The sequence below is a fragment of the Colossoma macropomum genome, unplaced genomic scaffold (genome assembly GCF_904425465.1).
Source record: "Colossoma macropomum unplaced genomic scaffold, Colossoma_macropomum, whole genome shotgun sequence".
Taxonomy (NCBI): domain Eukaryota; kingdom Metazoa; phylum Chordata; class Actinopteri; order Characiformes; family Serrasalmidae; genus Colossoma; species Colossoma macropomum.
In genome coordinates, this window is record NW_023494788.1 from 31,176,278 (window position 1) to 31,194,818 (window position 18,541).

Sequence of the window (18,541 nt, forward strand, 5' to 3'; positions counted from 1 at the left end):
CATAATGTAATGCAAATATATATGTAACATCACTGTTTGAACAGTTAATGTAAAAACTAAGGAATTTATTCTAAGGAATTTTTGACCATTTGTATTGTCTTTTCCTCTTGAAATTTCAACGCAATGTAAATGGAAACTAGTTTTTTTTTTATTATGTAAAAATACATAATAATAAGTAAGTTGTAATAAGTTAATAAATAATAAACAGCAAAAACGAAGAATGAAAAATTTATTCTGACATTGGCCATATGTATGTTTTTACATGTGTGTATAATCATTAAAAATACTAATAAAAAAACATCCACATGATGCTCACTGTGAGTGTAATTATCATATAGGTCTATTTGCATTGAGAACTCTTTCCAAAGAGCACTGAAACCTTTACTGGGAGCTGTGCATGCAAGTACACATCATAAGTACATCTCCTTTGCTGACCAACGAAGAACAGGGTGAAAAAAGTATGCAGATAAAGACATTGATGACTCTCTGTAATTGTAGAACTAGAAAGTATGATATATATATATGATTCAATTAAATCAGCTAAACATCATGATTTGTGATCCTGCATGATTCTGCACAATTGTGGTGATTTGGCTGTTATGGAAATAAGCATAATAACAAGAAAATAATGCTTTATAAAACCTAAAAGATTTACATATTGTAGCTTTATTGACACAAAATCATTCATATGACCAGGGGTCGGAAAAGTATTGAGAAATAATGCTTAAGTGAAAGTATGGGTACTGCACCAAAAATATTACGCAATTATAAGTAGAAGTATGGAGCCAAAATATTTCTTTAGTTAATGTCAGAAATAAACAAGCATTTAAACAGATACAATTAAGAGTCAGCAAACCATTTTTCACTGATTTTTAATTCAGTTTTTTTTTTATCTCTCCATGACTCCACCCCATCCTCTATCAAGGTTGGAACCTGAAAACATTTCTGTTTTTTCAACATTTTCATTCTTCTTTTCTCTCCTAATTTACACCTGCCACTCCATGATGATGATGTTTAGTCCTTTTTGCCTTTTTTTTGCACTGGTGCAAAATAAGAGGGTGTTGTGTGACATGTCCATCTATCGTTTTGATGTCATTTTTCAGAGTAGCTTTTCCTAACTTGTTCTTATATCAACATTACTTTCTATGCTACAAAACACCTAAAAATGGAGTGTTAGTTTATCAAAAAAGGTCTGCTACTCATACCATTCAGTTACCTCATATGAGAAGGTTTTTCTGGCTGTTGTAATTTCTCATAAAATAAAGCAAATAAAGCAGACACAGCCATCAGCTGTCAGATTTTTAAAATATTTACAATAACTCAAATTAAAACACAGCCAAACACAGATAGTTGCTTTTTCATTTTTTCAAACCACAAACTGCATTTTTAGAGGGTCATGGCTCAGAAAGGATTGAGAACTGTGTAGCACTACTATTGACTGTTCCAATATTTATCTAATATTTATTAACTATTCACTCACTGAGGAGTTTGAGCTAACTATCGAGTTTGTGTCTCGCATGTCACGCACAGCAGGAGTCTGACTGGCTGCTCTTGTTTTCGTGTCTTGTGACTTACAGTTATGATGTTTATCAAATTGGCACTAAATATTTTCCTGTGTATTTAATGCAACAGAATTTTGTCATAAAGCACCTAACTGCTCTGCCTTTATACACTGTTTGCAAAATTTAATTTATGTAAGTATTATTCTATAATATGTATTGCAAAATGCAGATTTATTTCAGTGACAATGGAACAAAATCAGCCTCTATTAAGAGCAAGAAACTGATATACTGAATATGCATCAGAAAATACATGATATTATTCCTGTTAACTCCTGTTTAGTATTGTTAGTATTTTAAGATGAAAATATAAGATGTAAAAATGTAAATAAAAATGATGTAAATAAAGGTAAATGAGTTACAATAAATTATTCATTAGTATTTAGTACAACAAAGTTGATGGTGATCTTATAAGTGAGTAGAATGAGTTTTTTGGTAGAGAAATCAATTTAAATGTGACAGAGGAATTGTATTGCTGCATGTACTGCAATAAATAAAGATGCTTAAGTCACACGTCGTGAATTTGTTGTACAAACCTTTTGAGAGCTGAACCATAGTCATCTGTATGGCACAAAAAACGTGTAACATGCTTAATAATGCCTGCTGTTTTTATGTAGTCTGTTAGGAGTGACCTATAGGAAGCAATTTTTAAAATATCTTTAAAATACAGAGCTAGGTTAGAGTGATTATATATGTGATAGATATTTTCAGGAATACTGTATTTTATTTAAAACAAATATTAAAACTATATTTTAAAACTATATTTTCAATTAAAAAATGTTTGCTAAAAGACAACATTCTACCTAGTCCACTGATCAACTACAAAAAGCATAATTTTCCAAAGTTAAGCACTTTTTTGAAAAAAAAACAAAAAACTTTGAATGTTATACTGTGTTTGACTCAGAAGTCAGAGCTCAAAACAGCATTTCTGAGTGACAAAGTGGGAAAAGCATAGATACCTCATGGAAGCACGAGCAACAAACTTGCAGGCTAATGTAATTTATATGAGTGACTAACATGCATGATATTTACCTTCTCAACACATCTTTAAGGACGTTGTTACAGCTTTAGCCAATCATAAAAATAATGAGAATTCAGAACACCATTCCAAACTTCCAAGTGGGAATTGCCAGTTGAGGAGGAATTTACTTTAATTTGTACCTATTTTGAAGTCCAACAGTCAAACGCAGCATTATGCAGAACTAATTTCCAGTCAGATTAGCTTCCTGAACCGTGAAAAATACATGAAGTTAATCTGGTCTTTGTAATTAATGACTATTGATTTGTGTATTGCATATGCTTATTAGTGTACTATATGGGGCATCAGGCAGGTAATTCTAGTTAGAATTAACCACTACTATTTCTAGTAGTAGTAGTAGTAGTAGTGTGCATAAGGAGTAATGTTTTACTGTGTTGACTGCAGCATAAAATATGTGAATACACTGTGATGAAACACTATCTGCTCAGTGTTTATAAGTTGATATCCATTTTATCCATACAATCATTCCAGTAACTGTGATATGTGATTCTATATTACTACTAAAGTTAATTTGTATTGCTGACTACATATTTTTGTCAGAGTGGTTTTAGTCTCAAATGACACCAGTATCAAACTTCACATGAGCACACATGACTTGTTATTGTACCTCTATTGCCCTAGAGACTTCACGTGTACCATGGTAACTCTTTGTTCTTCAGCGGAGACTGCAGTTGTACTTGAGGTTTCCTCCACGTGTACCATGGAAAATTCTCGCAGACTATCTGGTCTGGCCTTAACAATCTTCATTTCTTCTATCTCTGACTTGGTTGAAGATGTTTTATTAGCCTGTTTACTCTCTGGTGGCATATTAATTTTCTCCTCTAAGGTCTTCAGAGAATTTGTATTAAAAAACTTTTTGTGTGAAATGCCCTCTGTATTAGTATCAGGAACCTGATCTGAGCCTAAACATTGCTTTGAAGGAGTAGGGAACTGATCAGAGGTCTCATGCAGGGTGTCTCTCTCAGCTGTTCTCTGATTCTCTTTTGAACTCACTGTATCACTGTCCTTACGCAAGCCTAGGAGAGTGACACTTTTCTTCCTCTTGGATGCATTTGGTACAATGGCATTAGTTGCTTCAATTCCTTTGAACATATTACGGATATTGTAACTCTCTTGAATTGTTTTAGGGGTATCTTTCATTCTTGTCTCAGAATTTAGGGGTGCTGTATGATCCGGATGATCTCTTGATTCATTTATAGGCAGATTAGTTGGGTCTTGAAGACTGTTCTTCTTCTCCATGTGGGTGACGCGGAACCTGTGATTTTATTACAAAAAGGTAGGATATTTTTTACATTTTGAGAGGAGGGAGATAGGGTCAAATACCTACATTTCATCTACAAAAATGCACAAAAGTGACAATGCTAACAATTACAATGATGTTTTCTTCCAGACAACAGGACTATCGTATTCATAAGGACTATGCACATTCAATTTTGGGTTTTGTGTCTCACCTGCCTACAGAGAATACAGTCTGCTCTCCAGGTCTGCCCTTGCTTCTGACCATGTGGTTTCTGCGTTGAGTTTTCTTGGGATGACCTTGCCCACAGTGATGGCAAAAGTTCTGAATACTTCCCAAGTGGATTGTATGATGATGTAGGGGAATGCCCTGCAAGCTCTCCTTGCGTAGTGATCTTAAAAAAAAAATAAAAAAAAAAATAAAAAAAAAAGACCTTCATTTAGTTTCTTTTAATGTTCCATTCCTAAACAAACAATAGGAAAAAAGAGACTAAGAATATGCTAACCTAATCAAATATGTTTTTATTCTGGATTTTAAAATACCTATTCAGTTTGAATTCCTAATATTCCCTGGAATGCTTATGTTCAGGAACTATACAAGAACAGGCAGGGACAATCTGTTTACACAGTGACCAAGTCTCAGACATCAATACATAAGTTGGCGTGACAAAACAAAATTAGTATTCAAGCCAAAATGATACTCTGTATACTTCAATGATCAAAAAATCTCAAAACATATCACAGTCAGAAGCCCAACTACACTCAACACACAAAAACTTCAAATTTTAGTTTGCAATGCATTTTCTGCATTACAATCAAGCTAGAACCAACAGACTTTACACAGCATTCATCTTATAGCCATAAGTTGTGCTTTAGACAGATCTTTGTGTAGCAGGAGTTCAAATTTGAATACATTCAATAGTGAAACATTCTGAACTGCAGCTAAAAGGTGATTTAAACCTTTAAACTAAAAATTAAAAGTTATATTCTTTTAGACACTTAATCTGTCAATTTACAGTTTAACAATGCAGTAGCATAGCTTAATGCAAACATTTAAACTGCTGCAACTTCTTCACTTCTACAGCTAAAGCCACTAAACTTATATACTTTTCAGACCCTTAACCAGGCTCTTAGACTGTTCTCGTCTCAAATAACCTTCAACTGAACTGAACCCTTGAGTTGTCCGGTATATGTACAGTACTGTGCAAAAGTCAAAAAAGTTCTTCCTTATTTAGTCATTTATTATTTTTCAGGAGATATTTCTGAGGAGATTAGATATAGATAATCCACTTACATAAGGAAGGGGAAAGTCATTCTAGTCACTGCAGTTTGTCATTTTAGCACTCAGACTGACAGTTTGTCCTTTTAGCACTTGTTGACTAAGACCCAATCCCATTCCAATCCCTTGACCCTACCACTTAGCTTCTTAGTGTTCATGCCTAGGGACAAGGTGTCCCGATTTTCTTGAGATGGAGGGGAAAGGCAAAGTGTCTGCCAAATGGAGGTTTTGCAGAGGCTCATTCTAAGCAGAGTGTTATGAGAATAAAAGAAAAACTGGCAAAATGCCTGTGCAAGAGATCAAAGAAACCCATTAATGTAATTAATTTCTTAATTAAAAAATTACGATAACCATTGTATTATCTTAGTTTAATGTTGTTTTAATGTAGTATGGTCCTTTTCTTCATAACAAGCATAAGAAATCACTAGTAGTATGCTGATGTCTTGTTATCTAGCTAGCTAAAATGAGAAAATAAAAATAAGAAATGGGATTGGGTCCAAACCTGCATTTAGTTAAGCATGGTAGGATTTAGGTGGCTTCACTTGTGATGTATTTTAAAGACATACAGCTCTATGTTTTTGCTTTATACCAAACAACGTATACAGAACCTTCAGATATTTTCACATACATGAAAAACTTTTTTCATTGGGGGGGTGGGTAGGTGGCTAGTGCAAAAACAACACTAGTAAAAATTGTAAACGATCTCAAGGAAACTTTTCTTTGCTGATTCTGCTTGACCTTAGTGTGGCATTTAATACAATAGACTACTCTATCCTACAAGACAGACTAGAAAACTGGAATAGCTCTTTCCTGGTTCAAGTCTTACCTGACTGATCGCTGTCAGTTTGTGAATATAAACGGCAAATCCTCTGTTCATACAAATGTAAAATATGGTGTTCCACAAGGTTCTGTTTTAGGACCTCTACTATTTGCATTATTCATGTTATCACTGGGTACCGTTAGCAGTAAACATGGCATCAGTTTCTACTGTTTTGCTGATGACACACAATTTTACATATTGACGAAACCAGATGATAAACTTCAACTTAATAAGATTGATGACTGTTTAAAAAAAGACATAAAAGACTGGATGTCAAGTGACTTTCACCTATTCAAATCAGACAAAACAGAGGTTCTTCTTGGTCCAAAAGCTGCTAGAAACAAACCTAATTTAACCCCCTTATCTTAATGGCACATATGACCAATATTACTAGAATAGCTTTCCTTCATCTTCACAATTTTGCCAAATAAATAAATGGGATGCATAAAAAATAGTTCATGCCATCATTATTTCAAGGTTGGATTACTGTAATGCCCTGCTGTCTCAGTTTTTACGTCTAGGCTAAAAACTTTCTTATTTACTCAAGGCTTTGGTAATTCATTTTTCTCCTGTTATATAAAAGATACAGATCTGGGGGTTCATGGACATAGGGTATTATGGTGAACTGGGAGTGTTGGTGCTGTCGTCCAGCTGCTCTCACACGTTCACTCAAGTTTGTTGACAGTGGAGTGGAGAGGCACTGACCTCTCAGAGAGCCCTCATGTGTTTGTTACCTTCTGGCTCTCCCTTTTAGCGAGGCTGCAATAGCTTAGAAATGCCAGAGTCACTGCTGCACTACATTGTATATTGTTCTCAGTCACTCCTAACTGCTGTTGGTGTGATAAAACCATGGACAAATGTGAATTTGCACTATGGTAACACATTTGCCCCAAACACCAACCCAAAGGAGTTAACAATTTATAAACACATTTTTCAGTGCAGGGGGTCTTTAACATCTTAGAAAGATTACAGTATTATAATCACAATAACTCTAACCATGCTGCTGACCAGAATACATACAACATGATCAAAAAATGATACCTTAGGTCACGCTGTTCAGAAGGATTCTGGTTTCCCAACATTTCGCTGAAAGCATCCAGATTGGCTAGAATCAAAATACAAAGGAGAAAAAATCAAATTTGCAATGTTTGTCTCTCTAGTAATATAATAATAATAATAATAATCATAATAATAATAATTATTATTATTATTATTGAACTGAAGACTGAAGAATCCAGTTAATAATTAATTACCAATAAATAACTGTTAATTTGCAAACAGATTTCTTAACAAATAAGTCAAAAGCATTCAATGTGTGACACAAATTTTAATTGTAAAGGTGTTCAGCTAAAAGAACTGAATCACTTGACATTCATTACTTGACATATTCAGGATACAGAAAATAATGTTTTGGGGAATTTCAATGACTTTAAATCACTTTGTGGGCTGTATAATTTTGCATGTCTCAAAGAGTTCTAAATGTTGTGGTGATCAGACTACCTGTTTTTGAGTAAGCTATTTTAGTCTGAAAATTTATTCATACGTGAAAGCCATTCTAGTCAATCATTTTGTTGTTTGAATAAACATTTTTGCATAATTATTTATTAGCAAAGAACATCCTAGGATTAGTGCTATTATCTGTTGCTATTAGTGCTATTATCAAACAATTGGCAAAGGAAAAAATACTACGCATTTTATTAAAAAAACTGTAATTCCAAAATGATGAAAAGCATGCAAAAAATCAGCTTAACTGAATAAAACACACATAACCAACTATCAACACACCAAAATTGATAGGCCTATACATTCAAAAGTTTCAACATAGCCTATAAAAATTCGACAAAGCATTCATGAGCTTCAGTTGTTTTAGTCAACTATGCCCTGATCTGGAAGGATTGACTAGCATGCTGCAGCCAGTGTTGGAGGTAACACAAAACAAAGTAAAGCATTGCAGTAAGGTAATTATTTTTCCTGTGATGAAGTAGTGTAAAGCTTTACAGCTTAAATTCTTATAATCACCTTGGTGTTACAAACTTTACAAGAACTGTGTTACTTTTGTTAATCAAATGCCTGCAAGAAAACAATATTAATTATGTGCAATCCACTTAAAACATAAATTTGATCTATATGTATTATCTGTGCCTATCATTGTACAGAATTTTAAAGTGCATGTGCTACCTGTGCATGTGCTACCTGTTAGGCTAGCACAGAATGAGGGTAAAAACTTTCCACCAATGTAAATTCACGGTCAAAGAATAATAATGCTAATATGAAACTGATGGAACAGCTCTGTAAGTTTTATATTATTTCATTAATAAAGATTTTATTTTGAACTGTTTTTTTGAGGCTTTTCAGGTTCTTGTGACACCAATTTTGTGAGGATTAGGAAACAATTCCACAACAAGTTTGCAAAAGCATGCTTTGTGTATTATGCAAAATAGCAAAAAAAACTTTCCAGGCAGAGCTTTTTGGTCCTTGATGCCAGCACTGGATATGTTCGGTGAGAACAAGTTTACTTGATTTTGCATTCATGGCACATTAACGAATAGCCATTAATTCAACATTTTTACCAGGTAAACTTTTTAAATAAACCAGGTAAGTATTTAATTTATATGTCTAATTAATATGACGTATGTAATGTGCTCATAGCACTTTACCTTCATTTTCAATAATACATTTAAGTATTTTCTCTACAGTGTCTTGATTGTCTTCGGATTCATCTGTAAATAAATAAGCAAACAGGAAGAAACAAATCAATGAACAGTATTTAGAGAATAATATAATAGTATTAATTTAATTAATTTCACAATGAAATGAAACACTACTTGTATCACTTGGATTGTAACAGCCATTTTGCCCCAAAATAGTGAATTGGCAAAAACTTACAGCTAAAATTTGCTGTACATACCAACTGGAGTTATAAAGATAATGAAGTTAACAAAAAAAAGCTTAAACATCCAGAGAACCTAGGTCTGTATTTTCTTTCTAATTATGTTAATCTTGTTCTTGTAAGCAAACAGTAAACATGCACTAAGTACACCCCTTGAATAATGTTCCACTCCTAATCTTGTGCAAAGGTTGAATTATACTTTCTGCATACAGCATCCATTGCCTTTGAGGACGAAAGGGGTGCGCGTACCTCGCGACGAAGACCTGTTTCATACTAACTTGTAGCATGTATAGAGGTGCAACAATATTCTCCTCTCCACTAGGTGGCCCTCTTCAAAAGTCTCCATGTCCCTGTTTGGCGTCCTCGTCGGCAGCGCTGCCAGAGCTGGTTTATAAGAAGCCTGGCCACTTCCTATTCCCCCTGTTACGTCAAGAACATGACTGCAAAATGCTAGAAGGTGCCTGCGAGCAAGTCCTCAATGAATGGGAGTAAATGGTTTGCAACGGCTAAAAATGAAAAGTCAAAATAGTTTCTGATAGTTTGCTTACAACTTTCCTTTAATTTTATAAAGTAGAAGGATGTATTTCACTAAATAAGCAAAGAAGACTTACCTATATATTTCCTTTTATCTACAGCAAACGGGAGCAGCAGGATACTAACATTACCGCTAGTGAGTGCTGATTGGTTGGCGAGCGGAGCAGCTCATTAGCTGTTCGCGCTCACAGACGTCATCACAGGGGCATGTCTGGATGTGTGACGTCATTTAGCCGTGCGGACCCTTGCTCAGGTATAGCCCAGGTTTAACACTGCCATAAACTTTTCCTGAAGGGCTCACGTCTCTTGCACCGCCCACACAAGACAGTTTTTTGAAACTCAGCAAGCTAAAACTAACTCAGTATAACCAAAAGCTAGCAAGCTCGACCTCCTGTCTGTAGCTGCATGTGCATGTGTATTCGTTTATCAATATACATTGTTCATTCATCCTTCATTGTTCACATGTCATCGTTCACATTGTTCACACGTCGCTTCATCCATCCATTTGGTTGTCCATCCGTCTGTCTGCATGTCTGTTTACGTTGCTTCTTCTGTCCATTCATTTGTCCGTCCGTTTGTTCCTCTGTTTGAACATTTGTAAATCCGTGACTTTTTAAAGTTACCATCACATAAAAGCTGGATAAAATTTTTAGTTCTGAATGAGTGGCAGAGTGGGCTAGGAGAGTTGAGAGTGATCAATAATCTCAATACATAATCTCAAATAAACTTGCACATGTTTTTTATGACACTGTATGTGGCTGCACAATGTGACAATATTGAAATAATCATGTGAAGACACAAAAGAGATCGCAGAGATCACGATGGACCTTGCAACAGTGTTGTAGTCAAGACTGCTAGAGCTGAGTCCGAGTCAAGGCAGAGACCAGATTAAGATTTTTTTCGAAATATAAAAAATGACAATAAGTACACTTATAATTCAGATAAATACTTATTATAAGCAATTTCCTTTTTTTTTTAAATGTCAGTGCTAAAAAATAACTTGTTTATTACAAATTTAATAACAAGTTTACATACACTCCTGCTGTATGACATCATATTATCTGTAAAAAAAAGGACAAAAGTCTGTTGCATAGCTAATTACATTTTGAAGCCTTTTACAGATAACAGTGTGTCATACAGTGTGATGCAAACATGTCTTGTCTCAACAAGCAGTGCAAACTTTTTAATTATGAGTTTCCAAAAAATTCTCTTATTGCAATAACATGGTAAAAATTAAATAGGTAGACACAGCAATAAACAGCAAAATATATGACACACAAAATGCAAAAAACATTTTTAGTCTGTCACTCACCGTCACTGTCTGGCCCAAATGTGTTTTTACAGTCTTCATTTTCAGACTCAGCTCTACGACAGCGGTATCCTTTTTCCTTAAGCATGTGGCAAATGATAAAACCCAAAAGGCCCATGATGAAAAAGCAAAAGACCAGGACGAATATTATATATGGAGATCCTGTGTTCTGGTCAGTCATCCTCTCCTTATATCGTCACGCACAGTCTCTGTTTAGAGGGCAAAGAGAAACAAATGGCTTAATGCCAAAATGATCACATTTTACCTCTCAAATTCCATATGATGGGGCCTTTCTAGCTGACATACGTACCCTCCCTGCAGAGTTCATGGAGAACTGAGATCTTGTCACACCATCGGACTGTCTTGGCTGTGAGAGATAATTTCCCTGTCAGTTCTTGCGGTACACTTCTTGCTAACCCAGTTTTATCTTACTCTGCAGATGATTAAAGAGGAGAATCCACACCCTCTTCTGTTTTTAAAAAGATGTATTAGACCTGCAAGAGAAACATGTAATTAAGTTACTAGCTTGTTTATACTGGAAGCTAGAGCAAGTCTAACAGAGAAAATAGTTCATTACATTTGGAATGTGAAAACCTTACCTTACCAATTCAGGTAATAGGTTTGTGCAATATATATATATACATATACATACATATATTTATATGCATGTATAGCTGCTCATGTTTTTTTTTCTAAAACTGTGTATTAGAATGGAAGTTTTAAATAAAGCAGACCTAGGCCTGTTCATGTGCTTGTCCAGACTTGTGCTTTTGATGTGTTGCCATCATGCTGGACATGCGAAAATTCAGTTTTTCAACAGTGAATTTTGATCAGTGTTGGAAAGACAAATGTCTCCCCAGCTTGAATTTCTGGCAGAGTTATACAGGTTTTGTCCAGGATTTCAGTGTATGGTGCACCAGTCATATTACCATCAGTCCTCACTGCATAGAACATAAACACCATTTTATTCAATTCCAGTTGCAGTATCTCTACTTTCGCCCTCAACAAACAGTATTTGGTTTTAGCAATGAATCAGTCCAGCACATCTGCTTATGTATAGAGGTGGGTGATATGCTAAAAATATAATACTGTGATACATCAAGAAATTTTCACAATACACAATTTTTTCAGACATCTGATCAGTTGGAACAGAGAGAAAAGAACGAGCAGTGCTACACATTAAAAATACTATCAAAACTGTTAATCCAATTATTTTTAATTGATTTACTGTGTTGCACTAAATCCCATTAAATGGGACAAATTTTGCTCTCTTTATAATGAAACATGCGGTTCGTCAGTGTTCTAAAAGTACTGACTATATACCTATGTTCAAAAGCATTATATATTGTATTGTGACATATGTGTATATATATGTATGTATGTATGTATGTATGTATATGTGTGTGTGTGTGTATAGTCATATTGCCAAGCCCTACTTCTGTATAAATGCAGTCTGAAAGCTTCTAAAAATTACTGTCCTTCCAAAAAAAGCAGTAACAATATTGAGATTCTCCTAGATTCAAACTGTTTTGGCATGTATAAAGAAGACAAGAAACAACATAAGGAAAAATATATGGATGCTACAACAACTGTTAAATAGCCTTTTTTTTAAATAATATCTAACGATTTCATGCTATGAACTTTTTCTTGACAGTGACTACATCTTACCCCAAAATGCCCATTATTGGAAAGTTGTGAGGAACAGGCAATTGCTTGTAAAACTGTTTTTGCTATCAGACTGATGAAAAACTAGCGCACAGAAGTGCGTACACATAAATGTGTGGATGGCCAATGAGAGTGGAACTGACAAAATTCCAGTAGTTGTGGCCAACTTAGTGTAAGATGGTCCAGGGGCTAGCTTCCAAGACTGAGACTAGATAATTCTCTTAATGCAATGGTATAGAAACGTCTTATGCTATGATTAGAGACTGCAAAACATCTCTGTGTTTCACTATTTAATAACAGTGCCACTCACACACATTCTTACCCTTCAGTAAGCCTATATGCAGGTTTTACTATTCCATTGTTGATATTGTTTTCCGCTTATCTTTTATTGCTTACAGAGTTATGAGAAATCATTGGGATGATATTTGTTATATATTTGTTATATTTTATATTTAATTAATTATATATTTGCACCAGGTAGGCATTTTTGTTAGATGTAAGTTGTCTAACTGTTTCAGCAAAGAATGCAAAGTCTCCTTGCCACCACAAAGATGTCCACCTTTCATCTGGAAGCATGTTGTGCAGAGCCATTTTTCAATTGAACCTTGGGTTCATTTCAGAACGCAGAAAACCACTTTCGAAAAGCTGTGCTCCTCGATCACACCATCTGTAGGAAACATGGTATCATGTGACTTATGGCTTAATATGTAATTGTTTATTTGAAAAACTCTTTTCCATCAGTGTTTCGGCTTTACCGATATTCTAGCTTTTTGATTCTATTAAAACAAAACTAAGTCTGGCATTGAATGTCATATATGTAACCCCTTTGAAATTTGAAATGAAGCTTCGGCTACTTCACATCATTTCTGTCAATGAAGTGATAATACTTGATTAAATTAATGAACAAATAATTAAAAATAGAATCAAGCAGATCTACTGCTTTATTCCATTGTCATTTAGTTTAATTGTTTGTGATAGGTTTCTATACTTTGAATGATGCAGCGATTACTGCACCCAAAGGTCATGCTTCTTGTGGAGTCCTGAATCAGCGGAGGATGTAATGCACCAAATTCATGGTTCAAGTACACAGGTAAACACAGAATATCACAGAATAGCAGACTGAGTAAAGCAACGTCTCTCATCCAGTGTTTGTAAAACGCTAAGAGCTGGCGATTTGAAGATGAACTATTGCACCTCAACTTGAAACTACAAAACAGCTTACAACGTTCATTTTGGGTGCAGGTTCTGTACTGGTTAGTCTAAAGATTAATGCGATGTCTCAGGATGATTCGGTGCTATTACCAAGATGGTTACACTGTCCAGTTCTCTAAAGAATTGCTGTAGCCGGTTACGATTTATACCTTTAGAAATAGTAATGCTCGCTCTACCACCTTCCAGTCATTTGTGGAACAACGCTTTTCACCTTTTACTAAACTCACCTCTAAAAAACGCACGTGCCACTCAGCGCGGCATCACACTGCACCAATTCCCATGATACACACCAAGCCGAAATAATCCCTACTTAATGTCATTCGAAGTAATGCGAATACGCTACTCTCCGTTATTTTATGAGACTGCGAGGGTGATAATGGCATAATTACTTAAATTATATCTTAATCTCTGTAACATCCACAGAGAAAATCAGCTTCACCAAAATAAACCAAAGACGGAAAATGACACGCGAGTGAACTAATCTGTAGGTGAAAAAAAGGCCACAGAGTGTATATAGCCAGTCCCGGACTCTTGTAGAACGCGCACGAAACGTCGTTGTTTAACAGCCTAGAAAAGTAGAGATACAACGTAAAGCTTGACTTATCAACGCATCATCCGAAAACCTGCAGGTAGCTTCTAGCGGGCACGCGCCGAGGCAACAACCGAACCGACGCAGAGGCGCAAGCAGCCAGCTCGTCCAATCCTAACAAGTGCAAACGCTTACACTGTCTGCCCGCTCAGTCGCGAAATGACTATTTAAACCAGAAAATGACACACCTAACTTTTGTTTGGTAGTCTTATGAATGTATAAAAGTCATTCTACTGGTTTAAAACAGGAGTGAGCAGGGTTGGTAATTTTCATTCTTTGCTGTATGTATCAGGTGTATTAGGACAATACCATAGGAAAATGTATGGTATGAAAACTAGCAGCAAATGAAAGCTGAACATCTTAGCTTAAATACAGGCGCTTTTAATGTCAGAAAATATTTTTTAGGTATTTGATAGTTTAGCTTATTGTATGAGTAACTTGATGCTGTGCCAACCGCAACAAGGCACAATTTTTGATTGGCCCAACGTTAAAGGCTGACTATAGTTTAAAAAACAAAGCAAACATATAGAAATATTCAGAACTTTTCATTTGAACCAGACCGCTAATATAAACATTCACATCATTCTTTTATCATTGCCCTGTATTGAACAGTGGTGGTACACAAAGTACACAAATCCTGTACTTGAGAGAAAGTAGAGATACACTTTACAAAATATTATCAGAGTACACTTAGAAATCTTCAGTTTATATTTCAAATTTAAAAATTCACTTTTAATACATATGTAGCTTGGGTTTAAAGTTATGTTATTTTCATCTTGAGATCTTGAGTCTCACTCAGCAAATGCCCTACAGCTTAGAAGTTACAATAATTTGTTAAAGATCTAACGTAAATGTTATATAAACACTGCATTCTGCGAGTGGAGTTGTATGTTTCGATGAATGGCGATCTAAATATGTAATATGGTGTGGTTTGCTGTTTTTTAATAATAATTCCTTATTATACAGCAGTTGCTACAGTTAAACAGTTGTACACCGATCAGGCATAACATTATGACATTATGATCCTTGTTTCTACACTCATTGTCCATTTGATCAGCTCCACTTACTAGATAGGTGCACTTTGCCATTCTACAATTACAGACTGCAGTCCATCTGTTTCTCTACATACTTTGTTAGCCCCCTTTTACCCTGTTCTTCAGTGGTCAGGACCCCCATGGACCCTCACAGAGCAGGTACTATTTGGGTGGTGGTTCATTCTCTGCACTGCAGTAACACTGATGTGGTGGTGATGTGTTAGTGTGTGTTGTGCTGGTACGAGTGGATCAGACACAGCAGTGCTCCTGGAGTTTTTAAAAATTGTCCACTCTATTAGACACTCCTACCTTGTCAGTCCACCTTGTAGATGTAAAGTCAGAGATGATAGCTCATCTGCTGCTGCAGTTTGTGTTGGTCATCCTCTAGTCCTTCATCAGTGGTCACAGGACGCTGCCCACAGGACACTGTTGGCTGGATATTTTTGGTTTGTGGACTATTCTCAGTCCAGCAGTGACACTGAGGTGTTTAAAAACTCCAGCAGCACTTCTGTGTCTGATCCACTTGTACCAGCGCAACACACACTAGCACACCACCACCACATCAGTGTTACTGCAGTGCTTAAAATGATCCATCACCCAAATAGTACCTGCTCTGTGAGGGTCCACAGGGGTCCTGACCACTGAAGAACAGGGTAAAAGGGGGCTAACAAAGTATGCGGAGAAACAGATGGACTAATTGTAGAAATACAAAGTGCACCTATATAGTAAGTGGAGCTGATGAAATGGACAATGATCACAGAAACAAGGAGGTGGTCATAATGTTATGCCTGATTGGTGTAGCTTGTAGCTTTTGTACTCTTCCTCTAAGAAACCTATTAGAGGTACAAAGTTGGACCTTAAAAGCATTGTTGTACCTTTGAAGGTACATTTGCATTATTTGCACCTTGATAAATGAAAGATGTACCTGCACTGTACCTTTTTTTTTCTGACAGTGCTGGGAAACCCTGACTTCCACTACTATACATCACCAGTGCAACTGACCCATAACCTTTTCAAGAGTAAACTACTATGTTGAAGGGTTACTACGTCTCTCTTGTGCAGTTCTATACCTTTAGTAAGTCTTAGCATATATACTGCATGCAGAGTGTGTGCTCATTTATTGGAACCAATGGGCTGTTTTCAGTGCAGGAAAATGGAAAAGGATTACACAGCATATGTAAGGATAAGTTAGATATATTTGCTTGTATCAGAAGATGCTTTATCATTACAATGCACGTAAAAGAATTACAGGTATTGTGGAATGAAGCCTAGGAGACACTGGAGAAGTTTCAGGAATACAGATCTAAACTAAAAATATGTTGGAAACTAAGATGACAGACCGACTAAAAGAGAGAGAGCACTTAAAAAGAAGAAATGAACCAAGCCAAAAAGATGGTAATGGAGGAACTTAAAAGCTTGAATCTATGATTATCAACAGCTAAAATGTTTACTGTTGATGAAAAAAGAAGTGCAAGGGCAGGAAGGAAAGCACTGGAGAGCAGAAAAGCACGGGATGGAGTAGACAGTAAAGAGGTTTGAATGTGAAAGGCAGATGATGAGCATGCTGTTAGAAAGATGATATCGTTTGTGGGAAGCAAGTAAGCCAAAGCCCAAATAAGAAAGAAAGATTGGAAGATGATGCAGAAAAGAAGGATAAGTAACTCAAAAGGCCAAAAAACACCAGAAGAAAATGACAAGTACAGAAAGCCATAAAGGATGTGAATGAAAAAAAGGCTGAAAAAAAGAAGCTTCTGAAAAAAAGGCTGTTTAATAGAATGAAAGAAAGAGAGTGAGGGCTCGGAGCAACAAGAATTAAAGAAACAGAATGTATGAGTTTTAAAAACATGATTAAACACTCCAAGTTTCCCTTGATGCTTGTTAAAGTGATACATCTACAATAAAACAAACGCAACTATATAGGAGAAACAGAATCTTTAGACATCTTAAATGATATTATTTATAAATTAATAAATAATTGTTGATTTTGACCTTTTTGGCACTTAATGTGACTTTTTAAAGAGATTTTGACTAGACCATTGCAACTACTAGTACAAGTCAAACAATGTTAGTATAATTTTGATAATGTCCTTTCATTGCGTTATATCTTTACTGTATGGACGCTAAGACACAAAAAACTGTGTTAGCTGTTTCTTTCAGTAAGCACCACATGCTCCATAACCATCAGGGGACACAATCTTTTTAAAATATTGTTTGCTAAAAAGCACAGTGTGCAATGGTTCAGGCCAGTAAATTATTAGTGAAGACAACTGCCATGTACTAATCTTTTCCAGATAGATCGGACACTAGAGGGCTCTCATGAGAGAGTGTGCAATATGATTGGGGATCCTATGGAGCTTTTGAGTAAAAGTGCAATTTTAGAGTGAATTCAACAACAGTGGGACACTACAGAATCCCTATAAAAGCTAGATATTTGTATACAATATTTTTATATTTGTACTATGGTATAATTGGTAGCACCCTTGATCATGCAGTTTTTTTACTAACTTCTTTTGCATTAACTAAAGACCAGACCAAACTTACTGGACATAAGAACAGGCAATACACAACACATGCCTTTGACAGGTTTATAAGGTCACTGGTTTATCTCCCAAATCTTTTTTTATGCAATTCAAGTGCCAATATATCTAATCCTGCAGATTTCACCCATGTGTGCATATTCATTTACTTTTTTTAGGTTTGTCCTCTGAAGGTATCTGCAGGAACTGTTGCAGAGGTTACTACACAACACACACCCATGGCATCCACCTATGAAAATAAAAAATATATATATTATGCTTGTTAGAAGTCTGAACTGTGATGGACTGGCATGTATGATGCCTTTAAAGACTCCAGATGTTGTTATACATACCTAAACTGACCCTCCATCATGCTTGACTGATGGTTGTAGTCAGGGTTCAAAAAAAGCTTTCATTTTGCATGCATAATCTTCTGTTGTTTTCAAAGATCTCACATTAAGACTCATTACCACATAAAATCTTACTCCACGTCTCAGATGTCCAGCTTCAGTGTTCTTGTGCAATTATTCTGCTTTATTTTATTCTCGCAGTAATGCCTTCTTAACAGCTACACATGCTTTCAGACCCATAGCCTTAAGCAGCTTTCTCACAGTGAAAGAATGTGCATACACCTGCTGATTTTTTCAGAAGCAAAAGTGGAACCTGATATTCTCCCAACCTCTCACATTCTCAAAGATGAAAGCTTTAAGTGCTGTTTACCTGATGGAGAGTTTTAGTCTGGTCTACAAGGCCTTGCACAGTTGTTAAGAGTCCCATTTTGTCTACACCTTTTAATATTTTTTTTTAACTTAAGTTTTGGAAACTCCTGCTTTTCAAGTATTTTCCCCTTAGCAAAGAA

General features: G+C 35.7%; 1 protein-coding gene across 2 annotated transcripts; it reads right to left on the reverse strand.

Moving 5' to 3' along the window:
• Positions 1-212: 212 nt before the first annotated feature.
• rell2 (RELT like 2) lies at positions 213-18,521 on the reverse strand. Of its 2 annotated transcripts, none has more exons than XM_036569178.1 (7): positions 17,853-18,521; positions 10,977-11,160; positions 10,670-10,875; positions 8,591-8,653; positions 6,975-7,038; positions 4,050-4,229; positions 213-3,853 (listed from the first exon to the last, which is right to left on the reverse strand). In XM_036569178.1, exons 3-7 carry the CDS (start codon positions 10,845-10,847, stop codon positions 3,208-3,210), a joined length of 1,131 nt encoding a protein of 376 aa, XP_036425071.1. In that variant the 5' UTR covers positions 10,848-10,875; positions 10,977-11,160; positions 17,853-18,521; the 3' UTR covers positions 213-3,207. The 2 variants fall into 2 exon arrangements, with proteins under 2 accessions (XP_036425071.1, XP_036425072.1); XM_036569179.1 differs by lacking the exon at positions 17,853-18,521 and adding an exon at positions 12,891-13,052.
• Positions 18,522-18,541: the final 20 nt, after the last annotated feature.